Genomic DNA, 22,398 nt, shown 5'->3' on the forward strand with positions numbered 1-22,398 from the left:
TTTAACTAAAAATTTAGCATGTGAAATAATCATTACATCAGTAGAAATGATACTTTTACCAAAACCATGAATAACATGTATGCAAGGGAAAAAATAGGTTTATAACATGTCTTCTTCCACCTGCCTATCATAAAAAGACAATTTTCCCCCAGAATTTTGCTTTTAAATATCTAGAAAAGAGCCTTTTCAGTTTGCATTTTAGTTATTATCAGACATAAATCCAAAAACATCTCTACTTAATGTATTTTCCTCATATTTTTTCATCAAAAAGAAAATGGTCTATTCATGAAAAGCTATAAAATCTATATGCAACTTCTCCCTTTCCTATCTGGCAAAGGATTTTGGAAATTCAAGCCCAGCAAAATGTGTCATTATCATCTTAAGATGCCAAGTTGTAAAGTCACTAACATATCTGTATAAATACAATAGTCCCATTTAAACAAATTCTGACTTAATGCAAGCCAATCCCCACTACTAAAATACAAAGTACATGACCAATTGAGATGTATTATTGTCATCTATTTTGAAAGATGGCATTAATATCGTAATTATGTTGTAATTTTGGTAAATTGCTTTAGTTTAAATACAGAATGGAAACTGAACAATAGGAACATTTTTTATCATCATAAGGTATAATATACATTTAGAAAGTAGACCCCTAATGCACACTAATGCTTTATTTTGTGAAGATTCAAAGAGTATCTATGTTAGTCATACAAATGCAAATCTTTGCTTATATTTGAATATGGCTGTATATCAAGCTAGGAAATCATTGTCTGAAAAATAAGACATTGGGAAAATTAGAAAATCACATAGTTTATCACTATTATAAGTTTCCTACATAATACATAAAACAGTTTCTTGGAAGGAATTAAATAATAAAATTGGGTTTCTTCATACACTATTCAGATTTGAGGATTTTCTTACATTCCTAACATTTACTCTGTATCTGCTGAAACGAATAGGAAGAAGAAAGGGAAATATGATGACTTCTCTTAGAATGGAATGATGTAAGGCATCATTACCCCGAATAGAGCTCAGAATTTGCTGTCTCTAAGCAGGGCTAGACCAGAAAGGCTGGGGAAAATCTTTAAGTATGAGGATTTGAACTCTGTTGTAATACCAAAAGTACAATCTGACCTCATTTTACCATCTAAACAGCCAACAAGCTGTACAAAGGAAACACGTATGATCAAGAATGCAAGTAAGTAAACATGGCATGAAACACCTTCACGGAGGTTACTACTGAACAAAGCACAGCCTACACAGCATGCAGAATCAGCCTAAAACACGTGTGATGCTTGTAATAAGTTTTTTAGGCCATCTGCAGGGCTGTTACTATGTTAAATGTCAAGGAACTACTACATGTAAGAAAAGTCATCTTGGCCAGTTACAGTCTTTTGTGCTGTATTTCTTACTATGTCATCAAGCCTAACACACTATTTCTCCTAGTTTTACCGATGGTTTCCTAGAGTTGAAAGATAGATGTGAGTTGGATAAGGAGCAAAACTGATCATTCACTCAACAATGTGAAAATTATATTTAAACAGTTTTTCTTCTTAAATTTTTTCTAATTTTAAGGTCCTTCCCTCTTTTGCTTTTGGTACAGCTCCTAAGTGCATCAGGTACAATCAAATTTGAGAGCTGGGGACGGGAATTTAGCTCAGTGGTTCTTCCGCCTGCCTTGCAAGTGCAAGGTCTCGAGTTCGATCCCCAGTACCAAAAAAAAAAATTGAGAGCTAATAATGAAAATGTTAAGAACCCTGATTTAGAATTAAGGGCATCTGACTTCCATGTAAGGCCTAGCTGCATTACCTATGATTAAGTTTGATCTCTGTTTTTTGATCCATAAAATGGGAAAACACACTGACATGATAGCTGAAAACTGGGTACAGAAGTGTTAGGACAGAGCCTGAAACACAGGAAGTTCTCAATTTTATCACAATAGTGGAAAAACACACTGCTAATTTGGAAATTTAAAAGTGCAAACCATTCAAAAAATATTGCCTATTCCATTCTCTCTCTGCAGAAAACGGTAAAAGAATTGTCATTTTAAATAGATCTGCACATTAACTATTCAGTTACATAAAAATAAAAGTGCATTTCTGGCAGGAAAGTAAATATCTGACATACCAGATTCACCAGGTTTGCAACTGCCTAGCATTTACTCTGTAGCATGAACTACTAGTTCGTGGTAAGATCTTTTAATGTATTGAGATCTATCATCCTGAAATAAAAACGAATGCCTAAAATCATGCAGATTCTACAGACTACTGAGCATAAGAAAATAATTTTACAGTATATGCAGCAATAACCAGTAAAATATAATTCTTATTCTACCTTGCCCAGATAGGTATCCAACTGAAAAAATGAGTATATGTTCATACAACACTATGTTCAGTGACATACTAAAAGTATAATAAAAACATACAAATTAGCCAAGAGAGCGACTAGAGGTATGACTAAATAGGACCTAAACATAATTACTATTTTGGTGTTAAAATTACTTCTTTTGCTTCAGCAAATGAAATTATCAACTGTAGTGTGGTTTGATGGCCCAATGAAATCAGGAAAACCACACAATTATACAGCATTTCTTGGCAATAAACTTTTACAGCCAGGTAACATTACCAGTTATATCAAAAAGCCTACATTTTCTGCTAAGTCTGAGAACAAACTGAGAACTTATAACCAAGAATTACTTAAGAGTCTCTAAGTTTTTTCTATAACTTCAAAGTGTATGCCTTATGAGAATGAGAATTTTAATAAGATAACATATAGCTAAGATCTCAACAAAGGGTAAGAAGATAAAAAGGATATGACCTTTTGCTACTTCTACTTTTGAACTTCAAATCAGATTTTTTTTTTATAAGTGGAACTCAAATTACAATCCAAATGTTAGGTCCATTAATTAAATGTTTGGTATATGTAGGTGATTTATATTGCTTATCATTCTTTCAGTATTAATTGAATTGAATCAATTTACAAATTAAGCAAACAAATTATAGTTGTTCTTTTGTTTTTGTGTACTCACAATAAATACGCTTCTTCCACAACACAATCCTAGTACACAAAACAATACTGATAATTCTCTCCAAATCTGACTGGCAGTCCTATGCTAACTACTGACTTGGAATCTGACATAATAGTTAAAAATGAAAGCAAATCACACTATGAAGAGAGTCCTCAAACCAATTTATGGACTAAAATTATGACTATTAAAATAAATCACATTAAAAAAACTAACCAGAAAATAAATCAGTTTACACAAAATATTTTATATCTTAAAGTAATGTATTTAAGGATCCCAGGAAAAATCACTGTGATACAAGCTTAGGTTTTATATTCTTAAACTTTTTAAAATGCAAAACAATATTTTGAAGGACATTAGTTTTCAAAAAACTCAAAACATATTGTTTAAACAGCTCCTAAAGTACCCTATAGGGGAGGAAGAAACAAAACTGGAACTTCTAATGAAGTCTTATGATAAGTTTGTTTATTTGTTTGTTTGTTTATTTGTTTATTTATTTATTTATTGGTACTGGGGATTGAACTCAGGACTTGGCACTTGCCAGGCAGGTGCCGCACCACTGAGCTACATCCCCGGCCCTCTCACTACAATTTTAAATGTTCACTTCAATATTTACTGAGCACATACTATTTGCAAAATAGAAGGCAAAGCAAAATACTATAAATGTCTTAAACCAACATTAGATAAAACCAGTATTTCCTCCTTTAAAAAAATTCTTGCTAAAGGGAAATGGTATTGTAATATCTTCAGGCAGATCAATGTAAAACTTTAAACTTGCCGTTACATTCTCCTTAAATCCTATTCTCGCTACTATTTACCACCTCACTAACATAGTGATCATTATCTACATCTCCCATACTAGAACTGTGTTGACCTTCACCATTATAGTATTTGTCTTCTCCTCTGTCTCCTATAATTTCATCAGCCCACAAATACTATCGTTTCTTCTTTAGTGCCTTTGCTCTGATTCTTTCAGCCTTACTATCCCTTCTCGTATTTGCCCTACACCTCTGGCCTCACAACTGAAGTGTCCAAAACAATATGCTGATATTCCGGAAGAAAATATTAGAACATTTATACAGACTTACTTTTCATTTTAAAAAATAAGTACACTTTAGTAACACATACATAGTTTGTGGAATGGATACATATATAATATAATGAACTTACATGAGGAGTACAGATTCAAAATTGTTGACAAGGGTATGTAATGAATACAAAAATTTGAAAAATCATAGGACTAGACTACAAAAATAACATATTACTATGCCCCTCGATGGTCTCGCTCCACTTCTGAAGTTCCATCTGAGTGATGGTTCTTAAGCTGGTCATGTCCTTTAGGTGACAAAAGATCTTTCTTGGCCGTTCATTTCTCTTAGTAAGGCCACTAAGGCCCCTCATGCAATATGAGTCTTTCTACTTCTCTACTCATTGCTTTCCACTCCCCACCACTGACCCCCATGCTCAAGTCAGACAATTTCTTACTCTTCTCCCCCACACCAGGCCCTTTTATAGCTGAATACTAAATAAATATAATTCCTTCTACTAAGGCAGTAAGATGCTATTACGGCTTATACATAAATGTCCTCCCAAAGCCTGGGGCTTTGGGGACTGATTGGATCATGAGTGTGCGATACTGGATCAGTCCACTGATTGGTGTAGCATATGAATGGATTTAATGAGGGGGGAAGACCCATCTTGGGTGTAGTGGCACCAAACAATAGACTTGTAGCCTAGGTAGAATAAAAAGGGAAAGAAGAAGGAAGTTTTGCTGCCTCCTGCCTGCCATGCCATGAACTGTTTCTCCTCTGCCATGTTGGTCTTCCTTGGAATGAGCCGACTAGGAACTGAAACCTCTACAAACTGTGAGTTAAAATAAACCTCTCCTCCTTTAACTTGTAGCTGTTTGGTATTTTGTCCTAGCAAGGAGAAAGTAACTAAGACATATACTGTATGAGGTTCCTACAGAAGATCTCTGTTGGCATCTGAACTCCACACAAGTTAGGAAAAAGTACTTACTTTAAATCTCAGATCCTCCAACCTTTGATAATGTCACCTACTCATAGGGTTGTAATATTACAGGAAATAACAAAAGTAAAATCACTTGACCACATTTATTAATCATAGCAATTATATGATGCAACTGTCCCTAATTTACAGGTGAAGAAACTGAGATACTAAGAGTTTAACTTGTTCAATGACACTAATTAGTAACTAGTAAGCAGAGCAGCGATTCAATCTGGACACCTCAGAGTCAGAATCCATTACTGTTACACTATCTGCTTCACTAAGTTTTCATCTATCTTAAGAAACAGAAGATGACTAGATGATCAAGTTCTTTCCTATGTAACATTCTGTAGAAGCCAACAACTCAGGTAACAGCTTCACTGGGTCTGTCTATTACTCTCACAAGGAGATAGAACTTAACAAGTGGCTGCTATGAGCCAGTATTTCCTGGAGGAACATGAAAGATAATGTGGAGGAAAACCCCAACAGATTCTCTTTTCCTCTCACCCAGTTGACACTCCCTTATTTTCCTCTTCATCGTGGATCCGAGTTTACTTGTTACTAGCTCAATCAAGTGAAACAAGGGGAAGATGAGATAGAGCTTAGCAAAGTCATTTCTTCTCTCCTAATTTCCATAGGAGATTTGAACTTCATAGATTCTTTCCCAAATTACCTATCACTAAGTTAGCACCATCTTTAGTCTGACTATTCTTTATTGTTTGTAAGAGTATGTCATTTGAACATTAAAAAGCCAAATATATACAAATTAACTACCTAAAGGAAAATTATGTATTCAATATAGTTATAAGGATATACCCTTTTAAAAAAAATGGAGGTACTATGAAGAGAGGCCTCAAAGGAATACTAAAACAATTTCTACTGATTACTCCATGCTAGGCACTATTGTATTTGCTGAGGATGAATCAATGACAAAAATAAAGTTATCTGTTCTTCCTGGCTCTTACATTCTGGTAAATAGGTACCGCGACTTAGAGAAAATAAAATGCTAACACAGGAATGCTAAAAATTTGAGTTTGCTTATACTCTAGACTCTAAACTACAACAGCCAGAACTGAGTTGTATACTTATTAAGTAGTTTTGAACCGTAGTTTTAAATAACATTCAAGAGAGCTATCATGGTACAACTGTCAATATTTTGAGAAAGAGGGGAACAGGGCATTTATTAGATGCCTATTACATGCTGTCAGACACTGACAGTGTATGAAATGTTATCTGTTGTCTGTTGAAAAAGACAAATAGGGAAAAAGACCTTAGGAACTTAATTCTAGACTATATCAGTTTTAACCTATGGAATAATGCCTTTGTTGGAACAGTATCTTTACAGTCTGTTATTTTATCACCAAGAGATTCTTGCATGATAATAAGCATCCTAGGACAATAGAGAATCTTGACAAACAGATTTAGGTTCAAAAAAAGTGATTTTCAAGGTGCAGTTGTTAAGACACCAAATTTTCTTTCACAATACAAACCACAAAATCAAAACTGCCACAAAACCTAGGAAGATTAGGTTACCTAGAAGGTGGAGGGTCAGAACATAACAAAAGAAAATGTTTAAAAAAAAAAAAAAGGTTAAGAAGTAGAACCCTAGAGATCAATACACATAGAGTTAAAATGTATGTGGAAAGGAGCAGGAAGATGCCCAAAGCAAGCTTTTTCAAAAGTTTGCCTGGGATCAGCCCTAGTCCTTACAAAGATGATATTTTTCCTGTTTTCTCCTGGGATCAAGACCTGCTTAGTCCTAACACCTAACAAGTTGAGTAGTATCAATGAGTTAAGTTCATAGGAGGTAAACAGGCTCATATGAATTGGCTTGGGAAATTCCATTCACATAGCACACTGTTCCTTCAAGAAATTATAGTTTAAATTACAAGTAAGCAACTTATGGACAGATGAAATACAACTCTCGATAGTTGGCCTGAGAAAAAATGGTTCCATTTACTTCATGATTACAATAATCAATATTTTTTCACAATATCTTGAAAAATGGCAGAATTTTGTAATAACTGCATAAGTGAGCTGTGCCAAAGGCCAATGATAAGTGGCAGACTTAAGTCTAGATTCTGTGGCTTGCCCAGCACGAGTCTGGCTACTATTAAAGAATGTTGGCAAAGCTGCTCAAAGAACCAATATTTTGAGGCTGCCATTTGTATTACTTAGATGATTATTTTTCTCCCTTGAATTTTAGGCATGACGATGTGGAAGGACTTAGACCACGTTGTAGGGTATGTTCTGATAATGTCACAATGAGAGCTCTTAGTCTGGATCCCTGATTTTTCCATGCCATAGGAAGAAGGGTACTTGTGAGGTTGGTTAGCCTAGCAACTTTATATAAATAAACAGGCTGCCATCAGTCTTTAGGATGCTGGAAAAATCTAGAGGAAAAAAACAAAACAAAACAAAAATACCACCTGAAATGAGCATCTTGAGAGCTGGAATTTTCTCAATGGTGTTTTCATCTTGACATTGTAATTGATGCAGCCAAAGGAAAAACCAATGTGCTATTCAACTAAACTTAGCCATGATTCATGGAAAATAGATGTTAGGAATCTGCAGAAATACTGTTAGTGAAGTCAGAAAAAGGGTAAGAATATAACAGATGAGAATTAGAAAAATAATTAGCTCAACACGACATGCCTCCTTTATCAGAGTGCATACTCTTCACAGCTGTCCCTCCCTGTGCATGTCTACCTAGGCTTCTAGGGATGGTGAACTAGCTATTCTATCAAAGAACAATTTTTTTTGGTACTGGGAATCAAACTCACAACCTTGTGCTTCAGAGGCAGGCATGGCGCCACTAAGCTAAATCCCTGGCCCAAAGAACAAATTTCTTATAGCAACTGCAGAATATATAGGTACCCTGGAACTGATCCTAGTTGACTACAAAATTACAGTATTCATTCTGTTTTCATAGTTGAGGAAAACCAGCAAGAAAGCTACAAGTTTCCATTGGAAATAAGAAGACCAATTTATAGTTTAGTGTAGAAAATACAAACCAAGGAATAGAATCAGTATTTTTAGAAACCAAAAACCAAAAAAAGTCAACCCAGAATTTAGACTTTATATAGAAAGCACGAGTCAGAGACTATTCAATAGTTTGAATGACAAAACATACATACGCTGCAGAAATGGTGAAACTGACAACTATTTCCTTTGTAGTTTTAGTTATTCTAAACATAGTTGGAAGCATATTTTTTTGTTTGTTTGTTTTGGTGTCAGGGATCAAACTCTGGTCCTTGTGCTTGCACAGCAGGCGGTGAAACCACTGAGCTAAATCCCTGCCCAGCATATTGTTTACATTTCTGTTACTCCCTATAAAATTATAAATTCCTTAAAGATAGAAATCACATCTTACTCATCTCTTTCTCCACTCTAGTACAGTACCTGACATACACTAAATGTTCAACAAATTACTTCTTAAGTAAACTCAGAGTAAAAACTCACTTGAAAAACATCTACTCTCAATCCTAAAATACATAAATAAAAGGATATATAAAAGCAAAAAATACAACTTTAGTTTTCTTTTCACAAAGATAATATTTGATTTATTTGAGATTTAGAATCTTCACATGTAGGTCAAACTTTTTACCAGAAAACAGAAACATTAAGTTGGTTTTAATCACAAAGTAATACCTTTAAGCAAGATACAACAGAAATCTTAAACTAATGTTATGAGGTTTTAATTCTCAAATGGAGGTTGTTTGGTGGAAAATGGAAAAATATCTGAAAAGTTTCTGAGATTTCTTTTATGTCCATCATTTAAAAAAAGATTTTTAAAAAATCACTATTAGCAATGCTCACCACCATTTATTGAGGGTTTACCATGTACCAAAGATTGTGCTAAGCACTTTCCTAAAACAACACATTTAGTCCCCCACATAATGAAGTAAATACCACTCCACATTACACAGAAATATTTTTTATCCATTAGGGAAAAAAATGTTAGCTTTAGAGATGAGCTGGACCACTGCTGTAATTTTATATATTAAAATAAAAACAATGAGGAATAATAAAAAGAAAATATATTGTAAAGTAGATGTCAGGTATAGAAGACTAAAAGGACAGAGAGGAAACATACAAAGTCTGAGGAAAGGAACCTAAGAAATGGCCAGAAGTCAGATTATTAGCTAATTGTCAGAATAAAGTGTAAAAGAAAAGTCAGTGGTTTATAAGGTCCCCTGAAGGCACTGGGAAAACTAACAGGTGACAATAATGATGGATATTTTTAAAGCAGCAGCTATAGTTTATTGAATCCTTAAGAATTAATATAGATTTTATGCTCAAAATTTCACAGGATTCAAATCCATTCCTGTGTGGTCCCATAGCCAGTGTCGTTTTTAATTTCGGTGTTATAAAATACTGCACCTTGCAAAAAGCTGTGCCAGGAGAGTGAGATAGTTATACTTTCTCATAATAAAACATTATAAATTTTTGGAAAAAATAAAATTTAAAGAAAATATACTGTTTGAAACTTAGGGTCTAAGTGAAGACTCCTTTGGAGATACTAAAACCACTTATTTATCCATCTCATGGATATATTCACTTGGAGGCCCTGAAGAGACTCTCAGAACCAGTCAATCAAAATGGAATTCATCTAGAGATATCATCTTCCCAATACTTTTCCTCTGTGATTCAGTATCTCTCAGTTATCCAAGATATGAAACTTAAAGAAAATAAAAATTCAGAATTAACTGCCTAGCCTTACTACCACCATTATTTCTACTTTTCAATTTATCTCAACTACAAATATTTTTTTTTCAGTGGAATTTTCTTTGTATTTATCATTTTTGTTAAGTTATAGACATTTAAATTTTCAGCAATAATTTATAACAGTTATATTCCATATATTCCAGCTACTGGAAAAACACAAAGACAGAAAAATTAAAGTACAAAGAGAGACTTCAAAAATGAGGTTGCTATAATGCATCATAGAAGTTAAAATTTAAAATAGCAAAGACTCCACAAACTGTAACTCAAGATAAAGTTTAAAACCTCCCCATGGGCCTGCATCCCTAAAATTACAAAATTGGGCAACTTCCTAAACTAAAGAATCAACTATTTTCATGGTAGGAAAACAAAAAATGCTTTGGTAAGCTATCTTTAAATATTTCTCCCCATTTGTCCATTTGTATCTCTAATGATTGTATATAAACACAGGCACATCACATATTTGAGAATCAGCCTCACAAACTTTTCACTCTAGATTTCTCAAACATCTTTACATTTGGTCAATGACAAAAGAAATTCAATTTCTTGGATTCTAGTTTTAAAAAATTATAAGTATTTCCAGAGATCTTAAAGCTCTCTCTTGCAAAGTATATAAAATAGTACGTACACTTTCAAACTCTGAAGCACTCACATTTTCTCTGACTTAATGCAGGATACAGACCTTAGGAAGGTGATACAACAGCTCACAGTGAGCTACCTTCTGCATGAGTCTGGATATTAATAAGTTAAAAAAGTGGCCAACTTGAACTTTACTCATCCTTTCTACCAGTATGGAAAAAGAACATGAGTTTTGAAATTAGTCAGAATGATCTGTTACACATTTGCTATCTATATGGCCTAAAACTTGTACCTATTATCTAATATTTCCATTTACCTTCAAAACAAACACTCATACTGGGTACTACGTATTTTCTTATTTATTTTACTGTGAAACATCCACAGTACGATGGTTGGGAGGACATGATTAAAGGAGTTTGCTCTGGTAAGATGCCTCAGTGAAATTAAATTCACCTAGACTGACACTCTAAAAAAACAGAGGCTTTCCACGTAAAGCAAAGAGAAGTCTGAGATAACTTTATTCTTAATAGAGAAGGGGGTCTACAAGTCCTTCAATAATTAAAGGATCAAAAGAAAAGGGGAGAGCAGATATAAAAGCAAAGCACAAAGTCCAAAGTACTTTCAATGAACATCTCACATGTTCGGTATGAGCAAAAGAATAAACCAGATACAAAAGAATGCATACCATTATCATTCCATTTCTACGAAATTCAGAAATAGGCAAAAACTAAATTAAGGTGGAAGAAGTCAAAATAGTGATTACTTCCAGGTGCAAAGAAAGGGTACTTCTGTCACAAGGCCTGTGGGAGCCTTCTAAGATGATAAACCTATTCTGCACCTGTACCTTGACCCTTCATGATTGTGCACACATACAGGAAAATTGATTGGGATGAGTATTTTAGATCCTAGCGCTTTCTATATAAAATGTTTCAAAATAAAACAAATTATAAAGAGTGGGTGTCAAATAAGAACAAGAAACATAAAAATCCCATTAGATTTTGTGTTATCTTTTCTATGTTTTTGATTTGTGTTCTCACTGACGCCTTCATGGGGAGAAGCAGTATGTGTATTATAAGAAAAACTCAGCATTTCTTTGGCAATAACTAGAAAGGTGCAGCCGGATGACCTGTATTGCCTTCTACAGCTAGGTCTCACAGAGGGCCGGAAATTTAAGGAAACAAGTGAGCCGTGGGTAGCAAACACCTGATAACAGTTGGGGCATGCCAGGAAGAAATCCCGGGGCTTTGCAACAATTAATGGTTAATCTGGACACCATAACAAACTGATGTCCTACAGGTACTTACTGAACTGTACGTGGTTAAAAATATAATCTTTCTTCCCCCAAAAAGTTTTTTTTAAAGTATTTCCTCCAAAATCACTGATTATAAAATCTAACTTCAACCCTAAGAAATAGTAGCTCTATGGCAGCCATCATTAGCACTGGACAATACCAAGGAAAAGACTTGGCTGAAGTGGTATACACTCCATCGTACAGCTTTCATTAGCTGTTAGAACCATGAGCTGTGCTTCTCTGACACATTTATGGAAGATGTTTGGGAAAGTCACAAAGAAGGGGGAATGTGAAACCAACGAACAAACAAACCTAAATTAACCAACCTTTTACAATCTCACCATTCAACAAAAGAAAAAAAAATGATGCAATGATTTAAGATAAAGAAATATAATGAGCAGACCCTACAACAAACCCTCTTGCTAAGTGGATGCCTCCATTCTCACCTTTATCCCGATCATAGAGTAAATCTTCTGTTGAGCAAGGGCTACCATCCTGGGACTCCGGAGGACAAAATGGGGACACACAAGGTGAATGACTGCTGCAGCTACTGCTGCGCTCCTGAACGGAAGGAGTCTGGGTGTCAATGCTGCGAGTACTACTGCTCCGGTAGTGCGCAGGGAGTGGAGCTCTTCGACCATCTGGTATGTCCAAAGGCTGTAAGAGGAACACCATCATCATATGGACAATAGCACATACATTCCACACCACAGAACAACATGGTGTGCCTTCCAATTTATACTCCATCCCTATCACCAGCGTAATTTATTCTTCAGCTAATAAGGATACCAAATCACGTCTTAAGTTAGTTCTTGGGCATGTTTATTGAACTGTAAGTTTCTTTCAGATAAAAGTTTCCTTTAAAAAAAATTCTGTGGCTTTCTGTATGTATTCACAGGTTAGTAGTACTTCCCAAAATACTTCTCAAGGACAGCAGGAGTGTAATATTATATCCCTAATGCCTATTACGGTGTGTGGCATGTAACAGACATCCAATAAACATTTGCAAAATGAATTTACTGAATAGTCAACAAAATCACTTTCACATCTAGTAAGAAAAAATTGAAGTCTTGTATTCACAGGTATTTCTTATTTGCTAATTTTCGTATTTTAATTTTCTAGATGCCAAGAACAGGACTATACTTTCTATTTCCTTTGAAAATTACCCCAAATTTCTAATAAGCTGGTTTATTGTATTAGTACTCAGTGGAGGGTGCTAATATAATTCAGAACAATTCTACTAATTTGGTATCCAACCAAGTATGACTACTCATAATTTTATTTAGTTCTAATGTATTGTTCTAAGGTGGAAAAAAATAAGAAATTTTTATTTATTTTTGTTGTTTTTCAAAGAGGTTCTCACTTTGTTCCTGAGTGCTGGTATTAGAGGCATGCACCCTTAAACCCAGCATCAAAAAGAAAAAATTTAAAGGAAATTATAAGCATATATGTTGGACCAGAGGGCACCTTAGTGTTCATCAGTCAGTCTTATTTTCACAAGTAAGAAACCTATAGTTCAGAGTTCCTGCTGACACAGCTAATTACGTGGCATGAGAACCTGCTGAGTGGATTCTTTCTACTCAACTACTCTGCTTCTATTGCAAAAAAAGATTTTACTCCATTTTCTTCATTTGTATACTAACAAAGTGCAATCGACAAGTAAAAGTTTATATATTAAATTCTTTCTTAAATAATTAAAAATATTATTAGGATTTCAGTGCTAGGGAAAGGGGCAATATGTTAGTTTATTTACAATTTATTTTGATTAGTTTCTAATGATCTTACTCTGAATTTTGTCATTTCAGCAATTTCAAAAATACATATTATCAGAGAGGGAAGGTTAAACTAAGATTCAAAATGTACTAATATCTTCTATAACAAGCAATTCAAGTGAAGGCTGAAACCTGAAACTACTGAAAAAAAAAAAACCTTCATTTATCTATGCAATGCACTGCTGCTAACCCAAAACTATACCATCTTTATAATCTGACAATGACTACTGTACTATAAAAAGAATGTTCAATTATTTAAGTATCAGTATACTTTGTACCAAAAAAGTAGAACTTTTCAATTTGGGAATGAAACAAAACATTAATTTACTTGGTCATAGTCTCATAAAATATTAGTTTAATGAATGTGTCAATGTTGGCAATTGATAAAAGAATAATATACCATACTTTGCAGCTTAAAGAGTTTAAGAATTTGAACTACAGTATCTTTCATTTATGTCCTATCTGATAAATATAATTTCTCTGTATTTCCATTTCTTAATCTATAAAGACTATGAATTTCCCCAACAAATTTTGTTTTGTTTTTGTTTTTTGAGACAGGGTCTATGTTATCCAAGCTGACCTCAAACTCATGGTGATCTTCCAGTCTCAGCCTCCCGAGTGCTGGCATTAGAGGCATGTGCCTGGTTCCCCAACAAACTCTTGTTAGGGGATAGAATTACAACAGATTTCAGAAATCCATATATTTACACAAAATAACAATAGGAAACATAAAGTCTTGTAATATAACATAGTTAACATGACAATTTCTATTTTTAACTAGAGGAAGGTATCTGACTTATTAAACCTTTGAAGTATAATTAATCATAAGTCTAAAATTTTAAAAAATTAATACTTCAACTGTAAGTTTGCAGTATATCCCAGAATGATTCTGAAATGGCCACTGCTAAATTAAAAATGACTTATTTAAAAGCAGAATGATTTTAGCAAGTTTTATATTTTAGTAGAATTTTGCTCTGATATTCTTAAGGAAAAGTGATATATGTAAATGACTATCTCATCCTCAAAAAATTAGATCAATGTTATTTCTTTACATCACACTCCTCTTAACGTATAAAGGACACATTTTAGTAAGAAACAGCTAAGAGATGGTATGATATTCAAAGGGTTCCTTCATATATATATATATATATATATATATATATATATATATATATATACCTAACTGAAATATCTAAGAAGAGCGAAATAGCAAAACCTTCCACAGGGGATAATTTGGTATATTCACCAATATTTAAAATGTAAAACTGCTCTGACTAAACAATTTCACCATCAAGAAATATCTGCAAGGATACAAAATGTTTTCTAGAGCAGTGCCTGTGAGGACAAACACTGGAAACAATCTCAATGTTCATAAGGGAATTTTATAAATTATAGTATATTCATACAAAGATTCACTGCATTCTAGGAAGGGTATGTAAGAACAAATAAATGTTGCTTGTATTTGCTAATCAGTACTAAGAGTTAGAATCAAGTTTTAATTTAAATATTATAAAGATAACCTAACTCTAAATTACTTTAAAAGCTTCCACATTATTTGAACGAGTGGATATACATTTGATATACATTAAAGCATATTTTAGATTCAAAACAGCAAGAAAAAGAATTAGGCGATCAATTTCCTCATGGTATCTCTTTAAAAATATGGTCAAATAAAATGTTCATATGGAATAGTGTCCAGATTTGTTTTCTGGGACTGAGGTAATTTACAAACTAATTCTGATTAATTCAAAATGGATCTAAAATCTAAATATAAGTGATAACTAAACCTCTCAAACTCATAGAAGAAAAGAATGGAATAAATCATTGTGACCTTGGAGGAAACAATAGTTTCTTACATACGGCACAAACAGTGCAAACAACCAAGAAAAAAAAACTGGACTCCATCAAAATTAAAAGTTCTTCAAAGAATACTATGTCTTATACTCTAACTACTTGGAGGATAATACACAGTGTATTAACTATTGTTATTATTTTGTTGTGAAATTGGTTTTTTCATAAAATTAAAAAACAAAAATACAAAGGAGAAAAGGATAATGGACAGAACAGAATATAATATTTTCAGATGATATATCTGATACATGAACTTGTATTTAGAAAACAAAAACTTTATGAAGAACATTTACAAATCAATAAAAGAAAATTTAATTTTTTTTTTTGGTACTGGGGATCAAACTCAGGCTTGCGGTTGGTTGCGAGGCAGGCAGCAGAACCACTGAACTAAATCCCCGGCCCAAGACAATTTAATTTTGTTTGTTTTTTGGTACCGGGAATCAAACTCAGGTCCTTGCGCTTGCGCAGCAGGTGGCGAAACCACTGAGCTAAATCCCTGGCCCAACAATTTAATTTTAAGAAGGAGAAAAGGATCTAAATATAAATTTCTCCAAAGAAGACAGTTTCATGAAGCAGCTCACGAAAAGATACTTAAATCGTCAGCCATTAGGAAATGAAAATCAACATCATGATGACATGCCACTTAATGTCCACTAGGATGGCTATCACAAAAAAAGACATAATTACAAGTGTTGGCAAGAATGTAGAAAAGCTAGAGCACTCATAAATCGCTGGTGGCGATGTAAAACGGTACACACACTTTGGAAAACAATCTGGCAATTCCTCCACAGGTTAAACATAGAGGTACCATGTCAGCAATTCTAATCTCAAGGTTACACCCAAAAGAAATGAAAACATTATATTCACATAAAAATTTGTATATGTGTTCATAAGAAAACTATTTATAATAGCCAAAAATCAGAAACAGTCTAAATGAATATCAAATGATGACTAGATAAATACAATCTGCAAAACTAAGTACTGTTTGGCAGAAAAAAGGAAATAGTGATATACACTGTAAAATGGAGGAATCTTCCAAACACTATTAAATGAAAAAAGCAAGTTACAAAGGGACACATATTGTATGATTCTGTTTAGTTGAAATATCTAGAAGAGGGAAAAATCCACGGACCCAGAAAGTAGATCAGTGATTTAGAGGACCCCAAGAGGTAAGAGGAAAATGAGAGATGAATGCCAATGCCAAAGACTATGAAATTTTTTCTGAGTATGTGTGTGGGGGATAAAAATGCTTTGATTTTGACAATAGTTGTATAAGTCCACTGATATACTCAAACTCACCAAACTGTATGCTAAACAGGGTAAATTGTATGGTATATAAGTTGTATTGCCACGAAGCTGTTACTTAAAACATACTTGTGAGACAGTGTGTAATGTTAAAGAAAAATTATTCAAGTATCTCATGTACCCTTACCTTGGACACTTCCTCCTTCCCATTATTTTCTTTAATGAATACCTTTTCCAGCTCAGGACTTATTCCTTCTACATTGCAGGGCACACGTGAAACTGATGATTTTGGCACTGATATATTTGACAGTGGCATAGGGACTGACCTCGATCCAGGAGCCTATGGAACAAAACATAATGGTGTCAAATTATCTGTGATCAAAGTAATCAACAATTAAGAACAAAGCATGGGGGCCAGGGATTTAGCACATGGTACTGCACCTACCTTGCAAGCGCAAGGTCCTGAGTTCAATACCTGGTACCAAAAAAAAAAAAAAAAAAGAACAAAGCAAATCTTAAAAACTGAAGGGCTGGGGATGCACCTCAGTGGCAGAGCTCTTGCCTTGTGTATATGAGGTTTCAAGTTCAATCTCTAGCACCACAAAAAAATTTAAAATAAAAATTCAATGAACAGCTATTTTTGACACTTCAAATACAGTAATAATTCATACACACACAGACACACACACACACACACATGTTCTAAAGCAGTGATGGCGAACCTTTTAGAGCTTTCAATGATACCAACAGAGCTTTGCAGCACACATGCCACAGGTTTGGCACCACTCTTCTGCATTAAGGTAAAATTAGTCACAACAATCCCTGAAAAATCCTTTTATGCAAGTGCAAAGAAATAACTAAAATGTATAATATACACACTTGTGCAAAAGAATGCCAGACGGATTCTTTAGTGTGTTTTTCCCTTTTTGTTTTACTGAAAAAGCACAGTTGAAATGATACGCTATTTCATGACTCCACTGTTCATTTCTCTGTTTAAAATATTTATTTCCTGTGCAGTGACAACTTTAAGTATTTTTCATTTCCATTCTGTCAACCATTTAAGAAAGCCTAAATGGGTGTGGTAGCACATGTCTGTAATCCTCACACTCTGGGGGGCTGAGACAGGAGGACTGCAAAGTCCAAACACTGTCACAAAATAAAATTTTAAAAGGGAGGGGAGGCACCTAGGGACAAGCTCAGTGCAAAGTCCCCGGGTTCAATTCCCAATTTTTTTAAAAAAGCCTACTAGATTATTAGGTAATATCACAGCAGTACTATGTTAAATTCAACACTCACTTAACAATTGTAAGGTTGTTTTCAAAAGTTCCTAGCAACAGTTCTTAAACATTAACCATCTCTGATGTGTAGGGATTACCAAAAGTGGTAGAGGACCTTTTGACGTTCAAGAAAAATATACAATAGGAAGAAAATCAGAAAAGTAAAGATTAGCAAGGTAAAAATTAAAACAATCTATGAGACTGTGGGGAGAAAGGAACCCTTTTTCATTGTTGGTGAGAGTGAAAATTGGTGCAACCACTATGGAAATCAGTATGGAGATTCCTCAAAAAACTAAAAATAGAAATTCTATTTGACCCAGCTATTCTCCTTTTAGATATCTCCCCAAAAGAGTTAAAACATTGTCCCACAGTAATGTCTGCATACCTATGTTTATAGCAGCACTGTTTATAATAGATAAATCTTGGAAACAGCCTGTATGTCCATCAACAGATGAATGGATAACAAATACGTGGTATTTATACACAATGGAGTACTACTCTGCCATGCTGGAGGATAAACTTGAGTCATTTGTAGAAAAATGGATACAACTTGAGAACATAATGTGAAATGAAATAACTCAGATACACAAGCTTAAATATCCCATGGTTTCTCTCATTTGAAAAACTCAATATACATACATATAGTTTGAAATAGAAGACAGACGATAATAAAAAAAGAAAGAAAAAGAAAGGGTCTGTAATCCAGCAAGGACACTGTATCTAAAAGTTTACCTTGACTTAGTATAACTGTCTTACATGTTTTATATGTTCTTTGACCGATTACTCTGGTTTTCAATCTCTATACATGATAAATTAACTATAATGTCTTATAAGATAAATAAATGAATCTGATGCTGAAAAAACGAAAAGGTGGATGGGGCCAGGGATTTAGCTCAGTGGTTCTCCTCCCTGCCTCGCAAGCGCAAGGTCCCGAGTCCGATCCCCGGTACCTAAATAAATAAAAGGTAGGTGGAGGGAGGGGAAAAAAACAGGAGTTGAAATGTGTGTTATGTACATGTACCAATCACATACTGCAAACATGTACTAATAAAAGTCTGAAGGAAAAAACAAGAACCCGTGATCTCATCTTACAATGAATGATTAAAGTTGATATATGTGACCTGTAATGAGGCAGGCTGCTAATTCCTGGTCAGCACATTAATATTTCCCATCCTCAGCCCTATGCTCCTGCCATCTGTGAATGGTATCCACTGATATGCTTTGTCTCTCACTGATACATGAGCTTAGTCATATTGAACTTTTAACTCTTTATCACACATATGCTGTTTCTTCAGTATCAAATATTTTCTTTCAGGATTTTATGATTTTCCATACTTAGATATTGAAACTATGATTTACTGATAGAAGTAAAGAGCTTAGTATTTTTATACCCACAGAGTAATCCAACTGCCCTTGAAAGTTATTATGGAGGAATAAAGGGCCTACAGTCCATTTTCCAGGAGCAGGGCCTGGCAGAGTTGGTGCATACCTGGCAAGGTCATGGCTACCTAGCAACCTACACAAACAAAAATGGCAGCTTCGTCAATTTGAGAATTTATCCACATAGATTGGTATTGCTGGACCTTCAGAGTTACGACAGTGATATCCAGGGCAAAGAAGAAAACGACAACCTTTTGAACAAAGTAGAAGCAAGAATGAAAGAATTGAGTCAGGCTAGTATTGGGCAGGTGAAGTGTTTGCCAACCATAGTTCGAGGAGGGGCCATCGACAGATACTGGCCCACTGCTGATGGGCGCCTGGTTGAGTATGACATGGATGAAGTAGTATATGATGAAGATTCACCTTAACAGAGCATTAAAATTCTACACTCAAAGCAGCTTGGAAATATTCTCATCCTTAGTGGGGATGTTAATTTGGCAGAGAGTGATTTGGCATATACCTGGGCTAGCCTGGGCAGTGGCAAAGAAGATTACACTGGCAAAGACATACTGATGCTGGGAGGCGGAGATGGAGGCATATTATGTGAAACAGTCAAACTGAAACCAAAGATGGTCACTATGGTAGAGGTTGACCAAATGGTTGATGCATGTAAGAAATATATGTGCAAAACATGTAGCGACGTCTTAGACAATCTTAAAGGAGACTGCCATCAGGTTCTAATGGACTGCATTCCAGTACTGAAGAGGTATGCCAAAGAAGGGAGAGAGTTTGATTATGTGATTAATGATTTGACAGCTATTCCAATCTCTACATCTTCAGAAGAAGATTCCACATGGGAGTTTCTCAGACTGATTCTTAACCTCTCAATGAAAGTACTGAAACAGGATGGGAAGTATTTTACATAGAGGAACTGTGTCAATTTGACAGAAGCCCTGTTGCTCTATGAAGAACAGCTTGGGCGCTCATACTGTCCTGTGGAATTCTCGAAGGAGATCCTCTGTGTCCCTTCATACTTGGAATTGTGGGTATTTTACACTGTTTGGAAGAAAGCTAAACCCTGCAGATGGATATCCCAATGATGTGTGCTGCAGATAGCCTTCCTGACCTCCAAATGCTGTACATGCCATCAAGATGAGTCAGGCAATTGATTGTGACTTCCTTAAAGTTTTCTCTTTTTAATTATTATTTTTAATTTAAAAAAGCAAATGGAAAATGTGTATTTTGATGAGCTAGGGTGTTATTTTTTTGAAGGTCAGCTGATGGACAATTAGTACAGCAAAGACTGCTAAATGCGCTGACCCCCTAGGATGTGATTTTTTTTACTTTTTATTTCTGTGCGGGTTGTTTTGTTTTGAGTGTGGTGGAACTTAAATTTGGACCTTTGGAGGAATGAGCATCATTGTTTTCATTTCAGAGGGAAGATCTTGATGGTTTTAAAAAAACTGACTTAGATTTTAAAATTTGGTACTTTTAAGAAAGAGTTAAAAATGAATAGCAGTGCTTCAATTAAAGTTACAAAAGAAAAAAAAGAAATTTATTTATGGATTCTATATTTGATTTCCTTGAGCTACCATCCTTTTAAAATTTTTTATTAGTACATGGTTACAGTACATAATGATTATACTCATTGTGGGGAGCTGGTACATGAACATAACACATCTTAATTCTTTTTACTTCCCTTTCCTCTCCCCTCCCTCCATGTCTTTGTCCCTTCCTCATTTGCAAAAGATAAATATCCTGGGTTTTTTTTTAATCTATGTTTTATTTTGCTCTTTAAATTATACTTTGGGTTAAAGTTCTGCTTTAATTGGTATAATTTTATGGTATATTTTGACATCTTGTGGGAAGTCTTTTTCAAATTTTCTATTAATGGGCCTTGTTTTTCTATATGACCTTTGAAAATAACTTTCTAAGTAATAAAAGCAATTCCTTTTGAATTCCTAAAACAAACATAATTTGTGCATTTATTTGGGGTAAACTACTATTTGAAAAATATCTTTGCATCCATTAATGTTAAGGCTTCCAATTTATCTCTAATTTATGCTTCATATCCTCAATAAACACATAGAGCTTTCATTTTTTAAAGTTTAATTACAGAACATTTTATATTTTTTCTTTAAAAAAATTTTTGTAAGCCAAAATAGGAATTTTGTATTTTTACATTTTGTCTAATCATCTTATTTCACTTTTTCCCCTTTTATTATGCAAAATTCCAATCACAGACATAATTAGAACCACATAATGAACCCTCAAGATGAACGCCAACTTCAAAATTTATCAATTTTTTTGAATTTGTCATCCAAATACCCATTTTGTTTTTGTTGCTGGAGTATCTTAAAGCAGATTTTAAACTTCATATTTCACCTACAATATTTGTATAGGAAAATATATTTAGAAACATAGCTACATGACAAAAAATTAAATGTAAATTTGAACAATTGTGTAAGTCTATTTTACTAAATCAACAAGTCAATCTATACAAGTGCATGTATTCCTAGAGACAGTGCATGAAATAAATTGAATAAGAATTATATACTAATTCTGTCAGATTAAGAAGAAAAAGGAAGGTGTAGGTGACTATTCACTTCAAATGTTTGAGACTTGCTGGTTTGTTTTACAGCTCTGATGAGGTATGCTTGGCATACAATAAAATCATCTCATTTAAAGTATACAGTTATTTGAACTTAGCTAAATATAAACAGTCATCAAACTAATCAAAACAGTTCCATTTAGAACTTTCTATCACCCAAAAATATTCCCTAATGGCTTTTTGGAGTCAATTACTATGCTCAATATTTTGTTTCTATAATTTCACCTTTTCAAGAATTTAATGAACAAGTCACACAGCATGTAGCCCTTTGGTCTTAACTTCTTTCACTTCCTATAATGTTTCTGAGATTCAATCATGTAATATGTATGGGTTGTTCCTTCTATTTTACTGATGAACAGTATTACATTGTATGGATATGTGAACTGTTTGTCCATTACCGGTTTATGAATATGAATGTCTCCAAAAACATTCATGTACAAGTGCTGGTGCAGACAAATGGATTTCTCCTGGTTAGACACCAAAAGGTGGAAAATTTGGACTGAATTGTCAGTTTATGTTTAACTTAAGCAAATGATAAACTGCCAAAGTGGCTGTACTGCTTTGGGTTCCAACCAGCCATGTGTGGCTATTTTGTTTGTTCCACATCCTCATCAACACTTGGTATTGCT

General features: G+C 34.2%; 1 protein-coding gene and 1 pseudogene across 4 annotated transcripts in view; one reads left to right on the forward strand and one right to left on the reverse strand.

Annotated features, from left to right (window-relative positions):
* Positions 1–22,398, reverse strand: part of Glcci1 (glucocorticoid induced 1) — a 102,175-nt gene that overhangs the window by 4,625 nt on the left and 75,152 nt on the right. For 2 of the 4 annotated variants that reach the window (XM_087204451.1, XM_087204450.1), the window contains exons 5-7: positions 16,947–16,976; positions 16,689–16,841; positions 12,080–12,290 (exon numbers count right to left, since the gene is read on the reverse strand). In XM_087204451.1, the coding sequence (XP_087060577.1) occupies positions 12,080–12,290; positions 16,689–16,841; positions 16,947–16,976 (394 nt within the window). The remainder of the gene's footprint in view (positions 1–12,079; positions 12,291–16,688; positions 16,842–16,946; positions 16,977–22,398) is intronic. The other 2 variants (XM_004862737.4, XM_004862736.4) reach the window with 1 other exon arrangement.
* LOC106010888 (spermine synthase pseudogene) lies at positions 17,239–20,420 on the forward strand (annotated as a pseudogene).

The sequence above is a fragment of the Heterocephalus glaber genome, unplaced genomic scaffold (assembly GCF_053883595.1).
Source record: "Heterocephalus glaber isolate CG9 unplaced genomic scaffold, H.glaber_assembly_v1.0 deba00000546, whole genome shotgun sequence".
Classification (NCBI taxonomy): Eukaryota; Metazoa; Chordata; class Mammalia; order Rodentia; family Bathyergidae; genus Heterocephalus; species Heterocephalus glaber.